A 14,200-nucleotide genomic window follows, 5' to 3' on the forward strand; every position below is an offset into this window, starting at 1 on the left:
CGTGACTCCAGTCCATCAATTAACAGTGAAAAGCTGCATGTTTTGTATACAAATCCATCAAGACGTTTTTAACTTCGAGTCATTTCTTCCGACTATATTCTGTCCATACTGTTGCTGCAGAGAAAAAGCAGTGGTGTACAGTAATAAAGTATTTTTTGCTTTGTTACAGATAAGTTACTTGAAAAACTCTTATTTCACTACATTCCAAAGATCGTACTTTTTTAACGTTACATTTAAAACAACAACAACAACAACAACAAAATACAGTTACTGCTTTGAAATGAAGAAATCATCACGTGTCCCGAGAGGCAAAAGCGGTGGTCGAGCCATGAACGAACTGATTATTTTTAATTAACGCTAACCTGTTAACTCGGTTCACAAATCGCACCAAACGATTAATTCACAAATTCCACTGATCCGATCGCAGTTGCTCTCGAGTCAACAACTCACTGATTCAATTGATTCATTCAGAGCGAGTCTCTAATGAGTGAACTGGATTCACAAGTCTCTGAAAACAGCCGGGGAGGGATCCCCCTGAGGTGCCGCGAAAAGTAAGTTACTAAAGTTCAATTTTAGGATTGTTGTAACTGAAAGACAGGCAGGGTAAAATACCGCCACTCTGACAAAACAATTTGCTTTATACATTTGGAGCAAAATCATATTTCAAAAAATACATATAATCGCCAACAGGCCTTATTCTCATATTATAGCGATGTTCTGCCAAACGACAAGCTTTAAAACACATTTTTTTCGTACTGCTGAAAATTAGATCATTGATAGTACAACTTTCCCTCTCTCAGGAAACATTAACTTGCATGCAGTGTAAGCTTCACGGTGAACATTTCTACATCACTCTTGTCAAAGTAGTCTATAGCGAAGAAGAAAAAAAAAAAACAGTAGCAGTGGGTTACATAAAATCAAAATCAAAATTCATCAATCTGGACTTTTTAATTAAGTACATTAAAAAATCAAGTAGCTACTTTTGTACTTACACTAAAGTAAAATTAGAAGTAAAAAAAGAGTACTTTATATTTTTTTACTGGAGTAATATTTTATTATGCATAGCCTATCTGTTCTTTAGTGAAGTACTTGATTACTGTACTTCGACCACCTCTGTGAAAAAGAAATTCATCTGACCCAGTTCAACATGCACAGATCACAAGCAAAAACAGTCCAAAACATTTGTAGACAAATATGTTGGTAGATTTTGATGTGAGAGCAAACAAGGGGATGGACTTTTCCCACTTAAGGAAGTGTTATGGATTATGGACTGATATTTTGACAATAGTTGATGGTATAACCCCACTAAATGATGTATTTGATTCTTACAGCCTTGCAGTTTGTCAAAATTGTCAAACCAAGATCTCAGACTGAGTGCAGCATGTCTTCTAAAAGAGGCCCAGTAAATGTCACAGCCCAGCTCAGAGGTGCAGTAAGATGTAGAAGTCAATTACATGCATGAGTTCTTCAGATGAGGGGAGCAACATATTCAGGCTGCTCATTATCATGTCAGCGTGCAGCTCCAGACACTCATGGATGTTTTTTTACTCCGCTCTGCTGGTAACGCTGGTGTCCCAGAGCAAAGGAAGTTGTCAGGATATGGGGCTGTGTTGCATTGGACAAAATCAGTCATGTATTACCGAAGACTTGAGGAAAAATCGCTCCTATGGGGAATGTTACTGCGACCAGGCAAGATGACATCAGACTTTTGTCACGACTATGACCTTGCCTGTCGAGGTTTCTATAATTCTATCTTTTTCAGATGCTATATTTTATTAGATTTTATCCAGAGCTATTTATTTAAACCCTTTTTTCCTGAAAATATAATATTATATATATATATATATATATATATATATATATATATATATATATATATATATATAAATCCTGAAAACTCATTTAACATCAAAACAGTTTTGCATATCTTTTATGTAATATTTTAAGACATATTAAGAGTTTTAGTGTTTTTTTTTAAGAAGTGTTTTCTCTTTGAAAATATTTTACATTTTAATTTAATTTATTCCTTTGATGGCAAAGCAGAATTTTTAGCAGCCATTACTCCTTTCCTCAGTGTCACATGATATTTTAGAAGTCATTTTATGCTGATTTGCTGCTGCTTAATATTTTGAGGCAACCATGATACACAGAAAAACAACATTTATTTGAAATATATTATTTTGTAATATTGTAAATGTATTATAAATAAGTTTTTAAACAGATAAATACATCATTGTTGAATTAGAGTATTAGTTTTCAAAAAAAAAAAAAAGATTTTATATCAGTGCATTTGGGAAAGTATATATTTTAGGTGCTGCAGCAGTTTATTATATCCCTTGTTTCCCAATTTTACTTTACTTTAGTCTTGTGAGTAATTGATGTTTAAATAAATCTTAATTGTGAGCAATGATATACATTTAGTACAAAATGTGAAAAGTGTTGTGAGCAATAAACTGTTGCATGCATCAATGCAAAAGAAAGTATCTGGGCTTTGAAAACTTCTCACTGTAGTACCTTACAAATGTGTCTGCTTTTTTATTATTTAACACACTGGAGGACAAAAGCTTTCAAACATATTTTTAGTGGAGATTGTTCTGTGATCCTGTCACAGTGTAATGTGTAATGGTTCAGTTAAAAACTACACTGGAGACACTAAAGCTCATTTAACATGCAAGGAAGCCTTAAAGGCACAACAGCAACAGCAAAAAAGACTGTGTAGTTTAAAATTTCAGAGGGAGGGTGGAGAAAAGTCACGAAAACCTAGACTTGTGTGAAACAAATATAAAAAATTGAGTGAAAATTAAATTTATGTTACAAACCCTTTATTTCTCTTGCTGCTGATTATCATATTTGTGGATTTCATCGCTTTAGCTGCCACTATGAGCGAATGGAGCATGTGTTCCTGCTGTCTGGAGCCGTGTAAACCCACAATACGCACCAGACAGAGACAGGTGATTCAGGAAGCACGTGATGAAAGTGTACCCTGTCCCTCTCTGCATCGGACCGCAGGCTGTGTGGAGTATCACGACCAGCACGGTCCCTGTCTACAATCACTAGGTATGGCAATCTACAGCACTACGAGATGTCCTTAAGCAACGCAATTTGCCATCCATCAAAACAAATGTAACATTTCATAATCAACAATGGATAGTATCTCAGTAAGTCTGAGGTCAACCCTTATACCCGTAATAAAAGCACCTGGTAGTCACACAGATGTATTTAAAATGATTTATACAACCATTATTTTTCCATCGAATTGTTACTCTTGGATGAACTCCACAGAACACATTACATCCCGTTTATCTGAGGGAATATTTATCTTATATAATCACATTATCAGTAGATAGACTGGTTCTGACTGTAATCAAAGGATGAACTGTAATCATCTTCGTCAGTGCATATTCTCTAGGCACTAAAGCGGCAATCTAAATGTCGCCTGTTATCCTGGGCAACCGTGTGCCTTTGAAAATGAGTTGAACTTTCTTATGAGACTGCAGGTGAAGTATGGGGGCACATATGCATTAAAATCTCTTTTCCATAATCTTTGACCTACTCCGTCTTATTATTTTACAGTCCCAGCTCTCATCACCATGGGTGACTATGGAAGTGCAAGGAAAAAGAGGAAGATTTTTGACAACATCACAGGGTAAGATGTGACAATCCAACACTGAAAGTAAAAAAAAAAAAACACGGTTTTCTTTTACTATCTTTTTTTTTTTTTTTTTACATGTGAAAGATATCACAAATCACAGCAATAAAGTAAAATGATTAATATTGTGAAACTAATAAATTTGAACTGTTTTCGATTAATAACATTTCAATAAAAGCAGTAATATTGTTAAATATTATTTTATTAAAAAAATAGTTTTCATTTTGAATTTTGAAATGTAATTTATCCCTGTGACGCAAAGCTGAAGTTTCAGCAGCCTTCAGTGTCACATGATCCCTCAGAAATCATTCTAATATGCTTATTTGGTGCTTTAAGAAACTACTAGTGTCACTTTCAATCAATTTAATGCATCATTGCTGAATAAATGTATTGATTTCACTAAGTATTTGAACTGTAGTTGACAAGATGTAGCTTTATCATTAGGTACTTTAGCTGTATATCGAGCGGTTATTCATTATGTAATAGATTACAAGCTAAAAAAATATAAATACTAAGACAAGCCATTAAAAACATATTGTGACAAGTCTAAAATCTTTTAATGAAGTAGGCCAGGCTTTTCCAAGTAATTTAAGGTCTCAAGACTAGATCTTGGCCACTAGAGGGAACCATGACACATCTATAAATATTCAAAAGCTTGTGTATAAAACATCTTGTACTGCTTTAAGACTTGTGCACTCATTTGGAGCACTCTAGAGCCTTTTAGTAAAAAAGAGAGCAACTGCCTGTTTTATCTAGGTTAAATAAAATTTTTAGTAATACTATAATTATATTTTATAGTACCAACACATAAAATGAGCCGTAGCCTTGTATAGTGTTCCATACAAGGAATTTGTGCCCTGCATTTAACTCATCCAAGTGCACACACAGCAGTGAGTAGTGAACACACCTACACACACACACACACTCAGAGCATTGGGCAGCCTTTTTTTTTCGGTGCCGGGGAGCAGTTAGGGGTTCGGTGCTTTGCTCAAGGGTCTCACCTCAGTCATGGTATTGAGAGTGGAAGAGAGCACTGGTCATTCACTCCCCCCACCTACAATCTCTACTGGTACCAAGACTTGAGCCCGCAACCTCTGGGTACAAGTCAGAATCTCTAACCATTAGGCTACGACTGCCTGTATTAATGCTTGTATTAATTATAATGTAGGGTTGAAACTGTTAACCTAGCTCAAGGACAGCAGCCAGAGTGATACCCATTACTCTATCTTCCTTCCTCTATCATCTTTTCCCATCACATTCGCACTCTTTCACTCTTAGGAGCATGTCTCTGCACTGGCAGGCCATGGGGAATTCTCAAAGCAGAGGGCTGTGGAAACGGGTCCGTCGACGAGACTCCTGTTCCTGTCCTACTGTACACCATTTTCTCTGGATCTAACTTGCACACTTCAATCAGGCTAAACGAGGTCATGAAATTTCACATTTAAAGTAGTGAGCAGAATATGCTGAAACTATTTTGGTATCTCAAATCAGCTCTAGGCTTGTATGCCAAATGATTCAGTTGATACCTTATTACAGTTCATTATCAAGAAAAAAATGCAATATTAGTCACAGTCAGTTCCCATTTTTTCATAAAAGATTAATGGTAATGGCAATCATAGATTAAAGCAATAGTTCAATCACAAAATTATTATTTTCTGACAATTTACTCACCCTCAGGCCACCCAAGATGTAGATGGGTTTGTTTCTTCATCAAATTTGGAGAAAATTAGCATTGCTTAATTTGCTCACCAATGGATCCTCTGCAGTGAATGGGTGCCGTCAGAATGAGAGTCCAAACAGCTGATAAAAATACCTCAATAATCCACAAAAAATATCCACATCTTGTGAATAACATCATGTGAAGAGAAAAAGGTTCTAAACAAATATTATTGTGATGCTTTTATCAGCTGTTTGGACTCTTATTCTGATGGCACCCATTCACTGTACAGTGGATCCATTGGTGAGCAGTGATGTAGTGCTCCAAATCTATCCACATCAATTCATTTTTTTTGGGTGAATTATTCCTTTCAGCATTAGTAATGAATTTTAATCAGTAATTATCCAGTGTTTAAATAAAAAAGAAGGAATTTCATGGCATCACTTTACATAGCAGAGATTACTTTTGATTTTCTTTAGAACAAATTACTTTTTTAAGTGTGTGTTAGGTTTCTGGTTTTTAGGGGCCTGTAGGGATACACCATTCAAAGTCATGTGAATAAACACAGAATAATAGGTCAAATTAATCATCTGTATCATTTATTTGATTTCCAGCCAACCAGGGGGGAGAGGGATCTCTTCTTCAGACTGCAGAAATCTAAAGATTTCAGGACATTTTGACACATTTTTGGCTCTTTTTCCTATACAAGACAAGAAACTGGCTTTTTGTCACATATAGAACAAGTTACAGCTTCAGAGGTACAACATGCATTGAACAACATAACACATACAGAAACAACGGCATAGAAAGTCAACAGGTAGAAAGATTACAAAACAAACAGCCTTTAGACCTACAAACAACATTATAGAAGATTTTGGGAAAGGGAGGGATTGTAAACAGTGCTCTCTTTGTTTAGTTCCCTGGAAATTCTATACGTTTACAGTAATATATTTTAATCATGAAATACTTCCTAAATTTCATACTTCTAGTTACCATTGTTATTGTACAATTTCATAAGAAAACAAGAAAAATCGAATAAATCTTATTTGTGCTTTCTTGTTGAAATTAGTTACATAAATCCTCTCATTAATAATCAACTGAATTAAAAGTCAAAGTGCTGATTATTTAATAATACATGTTACTGTAAAAAAAAAAAACATTTAATTTTCAAACAGTGTCACTGTATGCTGGAAGCATCATCAGGTCATCACAGTTTGACACGTTTGTGAGGAAATTTTAATATCACTTAATTTGAAGGATTTTATAAATGTACCATGATCTATTGAAACCTGCACTGTTGTGTGGGTGGGTATTTTAGACAAAACACCTTTAATTCCATCAAGCCATACAATAAGACACTGACATTGGACTAAAATTACTGATTGTCATCACTGTTTGTAGACTGGTGTCAAAAAATATCCCCAAAATAATCACTAATATATAATTTGCTCTCATCTCTGTAACTGCTCTGTGCACACTGCAATGCAAGTGTTTCTGTGGGACTTTACAGAATGACATATGCAGAACATATATCAACATATGCTAATCTCTGATTGAGCAATTAACAATGACTATATGGGGGTGAATCTCACAAAACCTGTCATGGACATGTCTGGCATGTATTTCAACAAAAATCAATAAATAAAAAAATATACATATTGCATAAAAAATATGAAACCAGTATTATCAACTAGTAAGATTTTTTTTGGATTGAAACATGTTTTACATTACAAATTTCCCCCTGACTTTTATACCCCAAAATGTATCTATTTTATATTTTCCCCTTAATTTTTAGTATGGTATTGGTATTTATGTAGGGTGAAATCGTTCTATTTTTATTGTGACTTTAATTACAAATTAATTTTGTGTGTGTGTATGTATATGTGTACAGAAAATTCACTATTTCTCCCAGAAAACTGTTGCAATTACCAAATGCTTTGGTATTCTTGTGTTTATTTATTTTGTTTGTATTGGAACGACAAAAAAAAAAAAAAAAAAAGCAAAGAAAAAAAGTCAAACCTAAGACATTCTACACAAAGCTCCACAAAAAGGATCGGACAAAATTATTGTCACCTTTTCAGAATCTTCAGAAATAATTGTATTTCAAGCATGTTATGCTCCTTTTATTTGTAGTTAAACTCACCTGTATCAATTCACAGGTGCTGGCAATATACAGTATAAATCACACTTACAACCAGTTAAAATATCATACTATTCATCGCCATCTGAATGAAAAGGGACACTATTGTAGGAGACCCAGAAGGATCGTGCTGCTGACACAGAAACATAAAAAAAGCCAGATTGGAGTTTGCCAAAACATACCTGAGGAAGCCAAAATCCTTCTGAGAGAATGTCCTGTGAACAGATGAGACTAAAATAGAGCGTTTTGGTAAAGCACATCATTCTACTGTCTTCAGAAAATGAAATGAGGCCTTCAAAGATAAGAACCCTGTCCCTACAGTCAAAAATGGTGGAGGTTCACTGATATTTTGGGTTTGCTGTCTCGGGCACTGGAAGTCTTGACTGTGTTCATGGCATTATGAAATCTGAAGACTACCAAAGAATTCTGGGGCACAATGTAGGGCCCATTGTCAGAAAGCTGGATCTCCGTCAGAGGTAATGGGTCTTTCAGCGGGACAATGACCCAAAGCATGTTTCAAAAAGCACCCCAAAAATGGTTTAAGACAAAGCGCTGGAGAGTTCTGAAGTTACCAGCAATGACTCCAGATATAAGTCCTATAGAGCACCTGTGGAGATATCTCAAAACAGCAGCTGGGAGAAGAAGCCCTTTGAATCTGAAAGACCTGGAGCAGTTAGCAAAAGTAGAGTTTTATAAAATTCCAGTAGAGAGTTGTAAGAAACTCATTGATGGTTACAGGAAGTCATTTTTTTTTTCCAAAGGGTGTGCTACCAAATATTAAGTTGAGGGTGTCAATTTTGTCCAGTCCATTTTAAGAGTTCTGTGTAGAATGTCTCAGATTTGGCTTTTTTCTGTCTGCTCTTTTGTGTTGTTCCAATACAAATAAAGAAATACACATGAGAAAGCATTTTTAATTACAACAATTTTCTGGAAGAAGTAGTGCATTATTGGAGAGAAATGCAGGAGTATTTTAATATTTTTGTCCATCACTGTATGCATATATATATATATATATATATATATATATATATACTGAATATATACAAAGAAACCATGAAGATATATTGTAGTATTGAACATTTTGGGGAAAAAAAATTCAATATAGATTTTTGAATGCATGAAAATCTGCTCCAAATCATTAAAAAAATGCATATATTAAAGTATTTTTTTGGGTGAAATATGTCATTTCTTTGTGAGATTCACCCATGGATCATTACAAAAAGACAGGGTTGACATTGACCTTAGGGCACAGCCTAACAGATAAAGGAAAGACATTTTTCAATGGCTTAAGTAAAGTCACATTTTAGCACTAATGTTCTCTCCATATGAATCTACTGAATGAATAGAGCATAAAATGTGGACCATACACCCGATAGATCATGGATATTATATAATATCCACATAAAAGACCACAAGTAGAGCAAGGGACTTTAGCACTCAGAAAGCAGCTTCCTTTCCCACCATTACAGTAAGCAGTGCACATTCATAGATGATTCTTTATTGAGGGGAGAGTAAAGATCCCTCTAATTTTTTTCCATCTTCCTCCCATACACGCCCTCCTCCCGCTCTCTTGCAGAAATTGGTATTCCGTTCACACCTCAGTTCAACTCAGCTAAAATCGTTGAGACAAGGATGGAAGCATACACACACTCACAAGTCTTAGGAGAGGCAGAGTTTCCCCCATTATTTTTGCACTCCCCAGATAACACATGCACACACATACATGTTCTAAGAGACAAGTATATTCTGACAATGTGACTTTTAGTGATGGTATTTGTTGACACAGATGCAATTGAGTGCATGATTTTGATCTAATTTAGCCCTCACTATCCTGGTTTTCAAATTGGATATGAGCACTAGCAGGGAGGGCTTGTGGTCACCATGGAAACTGGATATAGTCATCTTCAGGACATTGTCTACATACCTGTGAATACATGCTGGGCTATGTGTATGTATATGGTTACAGAATGATGAGGATGGCAATGTTAGAGATAAGGATCTAATCTTTCAAGGGTATTAAGTTTGTGCAGTGTGAAAGGATTGTATCAAATTTGGAGTTAAACCTGGCCATGCATTATGTACTGTATTACAGAGCTCTCTATCAAAAGGATAAATGCTTGGGATTAACTGGTGGTCTTAGTGTGGTCACATAATGTGTGTTGAGCCTGAATAACAACTAAGGACACAAAAGGTCCCATAAAACCTTTAATCAAATCAAATAATTTAAAATAAACATTCTCCATAGACCATCTCCCTCACTTTGTATGATCATCTAGAAAATATTTTAGAAATATATATTTATTCTTATATTCAGAAATATTTATGTTTGACACAGCAGCTACTTCTATGAAATTGGTAATTCTAACTGAAATGTTAAATTGACCTGACGTATTTCTGTAAGTTCTATCTTGGTCAGATTTATTCTAGCCTTCCATCATATACTAATATCTGGTTACAACAGGGTGAGGTATGCCAATACGCATGTGCTACATACTTTTTTACATAATAAAAAAAAAAGCAATAATAAACATATTTTGCAAGAAAATATTACACTTGTAAGCACAGCATGAAGTGCATCTTCTGTCATTTTCTTTAATAACACTTTTTGAACTTTAAAAGGAGTTAACCCAAAAAATAAAATTCTGTCATTTACTCACCCTCTTATTGTTCCAGACATGTATGTATTTCTTTATTCTACGGAACACAAAAGACAATATTTTGAAGAATATTTGGGTCAAAACAACACACATATTTCAAAATATTATTTTTTGTGTGTTACACAATAAAAAGAGCACACTGGAACGAAATTAGACAAAGAATACAATGACAGAGATTTAAAGATGAAACAAGTAAATGAGGGGAGGTAAATTTAAACTCTTCTGATGAAACAATTAACAGTTTATTCTAACTGGTGAATATGACAAGAAAAATGTGTGACAGTATTCTACTGATAATGTTCATGTCTATATAAAAATAAATCGTTCAAAAAGAATCACACACCAATATATTTTGAAGAGTGAGCTTGTGTGCAGGAATGTTAATTATTTTATACGTGCGCATTATACCATCAGCCCTCCCTATTTCAAATATGCTTGCACATAAACACTCATACTGTATGCAGATCCATAACTGCAGTTAAGTAAGGCCAGTTTATTAGGAGACAGGGTATGGGTGCACTAGTAAACAGGGTATAAGATGTCTCTAATGCTAATCTTTAAGAGTTGGGCCCTGGACAGTGACTAGCTGATGTGGGCAGTGGCGGACTGTCCCCCTTGATTTACCTTGATTTTAACACATCTGCGCTTAAATATCTGTTAAGTTTTCAGCCTCAAGCTATTTATGCTTCAGCAACTGTAGACCAGATCTACTCTGGCTGATCTTACCCCTGCAATGCACCAATGCAGGCTTGTTAGAAGAGGAAAAGGGGCAAGAGGTGTAGGCAGTGGTACATCCTCAAGATCCTGTTCCTTAAAGATGTAATATGACCACTGTCTTCCAGTGAACCTTCCCGCATAAAGTCACCAGGGTTGGCCCCCTGGTTAGGTGCCTGGAAAATTATTCTTCAATGTATATTAGTCTTCGCTTTCTTCAAAGTCCTTGACTGAACTTGGCCTTCTTTCCTCTGGAGTCCAGCTCACGACCCTGAGGCCTCAGAGGCCCTTATCAAAAATGTTGGAATGTCCCCTGTCCCCTTTAGGCCTTCGTGAGTTCTCTGAAGCCACATGGTTTTCATGGCCAGCACTTGGGCTACTTCCCAGTGGGAATAGGCAGTTTTGACCTAGCAGCCTTTGGGCAGCTTCCAAGTGGTTGGTTGCCCCCTGGTAACCACTGAGCCTAGGCTTAGAGCTCAGGCCACCCAGTAGACACTCTGATGGGCCACCTTCACGCAAGAGCTCCTCATCATCTGTGTCAGCATCGATGTACTTGCTGATAGATGAGTCATGAAAAGTGAAGACTGTAGGGGTGAGTGCCTTTCTCTCGGGTGTCTTAGGTGGAGTCCTGCTGCTGGCTGTTGTGTAGACTGACACCTCTGGGCTTAGGATGGAGTGGTCAGATAGAATAGAGCAATCAGACAGAGCACCACCTGATGGGCTGGCCTCCCCACAATTGCGATAATTCACCCTAACCGAATGCATTTTCTGAGAGTTTCCAAGAAGTCCTTGTTGCCGTAAACCCTCGTTGTTGAGAGGTTTAGCACCAGAACATGGTGGTGTGAGCATAGTCTCATGCTCCAAGGTGGTCTGCAGGCTTGGATTGGCACTGACCCGACCAGAGAGGCCAGAAACAGAGCTGTGGGAGAACCGAGAGCTTTCTGGGAAGGATAGACCTCCTGCCGAACTGTAGGGGAATCGTGGGTTCTCTTGGAAGTCTGTTGCACAGCTGATATAACTGTCAATACTTGACAAACTTTTCATGTCTACCACCCCTTCACGACCCCCAATCAGTGGGTCAACTCCTTGACCTGGCAAGGCTTCCAGTTCAATTTCATCCCTTCTACGGCCTGCTCTGGATGAGTTTCTGTCTTTGGTGTTCAAGTTGGGCTGTGACTGAGTCTTTGCCATCTGGTTGTACATCTCTTCTAGTTTCTGTGCATTAAGCCTTTGTGGACTAGAAGCTCTCGCCTTGCTAGGAGAACCTTGGTCTGGGTTGAAGGACCGATTAGAACTGGTTTCTGAAGCTGCCCGCTTGGATGACCATTTCCATCGACTGGGTGAGAGATGGTTGTCCTGGGTTCTCTCACCCTTGTCCTTGACCACCACATCTAGAAGCTCTGCACCACGGGAAAATGCCTCTCTTACATTCATGGACACTATGCTGCCATTGCGTTTGGCTCGTTCTAGAGCTTCACGTCTCTTTATGGCCTTCTCTTGGCGTTTCTGCTCCTTGTAGAATTCAGAGAAGTTGTTGACGATGATGGGAATGGGTAGGGCAATAACTAAAACTCCTGCTATGCAGCAGAGACCACCAATGATCTTACCCAGAAGTGTCTTGGGGTAAATGTCCCCATATCCTACAGTGGTCATGGTAATAGTGGCCCACCAGAAGGAGGCAGGGATGCTCTTAAACTTGGTGTCATCCTCGTCCTTCTCTGCAAAGAAAACTAGACTTGAAAAGATCATGATTCCCATTGCTAAGAATAGGATAAGCAGGCCCAGCTCATTGTAACTCCGTCGTAGTGTGAAGCCCAGAGACTGCAAACCAGTGGAGTGACGTGCCAACTTGAGAATGCGCAAAATCCGCATGATTCGAAAGATTTGCACCACTCGTCGTACATTTTGAAACTGCAGCACACTTTTGTTAGACTCTGTCAAGAATATGGTGACATAATATGGTAGGATGGCCAGCAAGTCAATGACATTGAGAGGACCTTTAAAGAATTTCCATTTGTTTGGTGAGGAAAGGAAGCGAAGAAGATATTCCATGGTGAACCAAGCGATGCACACCGCCTCCACATGGGCCAGCTGGGGATTATCAGTTGTCTGACCAAACTCGTCTGTGTCTTGCAGCTCTGGGAGGGTGTTAAGAGACAAAGCGATAGTGGAAAGCACGATGAATAGAATAGAAATGATGGCCAAGATCTGAAAAACAAAAAGGAAACAAGAAATCCACCATTATAAAATAAGCCAACACTGGTACTTAAACCAAGACATCTGCACTAAAAGTCTGATGAAATGCACAGTGGCACTGTATATAAAGTTTCCACTAAGGAGTCCTTCTTTAATTTATACTGTAGGTGCATAGTCAGGATTAATTAAAGTAAGGCCAACAGAGAATGAGCTTGAAAAAAAAGTGATGAGTCAGGTCTAAGTAAATCATAGCGACTGACGATACATTTTTATCTGTGACTGTGAGGAGGAGATAATACCACTGTTGTAATTAGCTTAAATGCTTGTAGAAACATGCTTTACACCAGAAAACCTGGTTATATGACTACATTGTCAGCCAAATCATCTACATACAATCTAAACCTTTATACTTACTGCTGAGTAGTGAATGTCAGGATATTGCATAATAATGGCTTTACCTGTGTTGCTAGGTCAAGAAGGCAGTATAAAGTAGTAAATGAATGAGTAATGCTGAGAGGGCTGAGGGTTGTTGAGAAATACAGAAATGTTGTGGAACATGTCATGCAATAACCAGTAAAACAAGAAGTTGGTAAGACAAATGCCTCTTAAAAATCCCAAACAAAAAAAAGTAAAAAAATAACTTGCAAATTAATAAAACTAACAGCTAAACAATTAAATTGGGTATTTGAATATCTTTAGAAATGAAGAATCAAAGAACACTTGAGTCAGGTTTAGGTAAAGCATAATGACTGACTTGTGATTTGTGACTGTGAGAAGGAGATTGTAATTTGTAATTTGCTAAAACCCTTTGTGGAAACATGCTTCCCACAGAACAATATAAATCTGTTACAAAAAATGGCAAAAAAACATGGTACAGTCCTAACTCTACCAAGCCAACTAAGAGGCTTTCGTACCAAATAACTCAACAAGAAGGACAATTGTCAGAGAAATGAACAAAACCTAAACAGTGATCGAGTTGCGGAGCTCTATGGCTGAGAAAGAGAAACCTGGACAAAGCAACTCTCAAAAATCTCTTCATAGACTCCTTGGGGGAGTAGAAAGAAGGACACGTATGGTAAAAGCCTGGAGTAACTCAGTTCAGTATTGGCAATGTGACTAAAACATTATATTGAAAGATTGCATTTTGAATTTTTCTAAAGCAAAGCATAGTAGTGGCAACAAGTTGT

The 14,200-nt window shown here is 37.1% G+C and overlaps 1 protein-coding gene and 1 pseudogene across 1 annotated transcript in view; one reads left to right on the forward strand and one right to left on the reverse strand.

The window, feature by feature from the left end:
* Positions 1 to 1,458: 1,458 nt before the first annotated feature.
* On the forward strand, positions 1,459 to 5,045 carry LOC128015196 (somatomedin-B and thrombospondin type-1 domain-containing protein-like; annotated as a pseudogene).
* Positions 5,046 to 8,625: 3,580 nt separating this feature from the next.
* LOC128015880 (potassium voltage-gated channel subfamily B member 1-like) overlaps positions 8,626 to 14,200 on the reverse strand; it is a 32,359-nt gene continuing 26,784 nt past the window's right edge. The window contains exon 2 of the mRNA XM_052600099.1: positions 8,626 to 13,025. Coding sequence (XP_052456059.1) covers positions 11,097 to 13,025 — 1,929 coding nt within the window. The 3' untranslated portion in view covers positions 8,626 to 11,096. The remainder of the gene's footprint in view (positions 13,026 to 14,200) is intronic.

This window comes from Carassius gibelio, chromosome A6 (genome assembly GCF_023724105.1).
Source record: "Carassius gibelio isolate Cgi1373 ecotype wild population from Czech Republic chromosome A6, carGib1.2-hapl.c, whole genome shotgun sequence".
NCBI lineage: Eukaryota > Metazoa > Chordata > Actinopteri > Cypriniformes > Cyprinidae > Carassius > Carassius gibelio.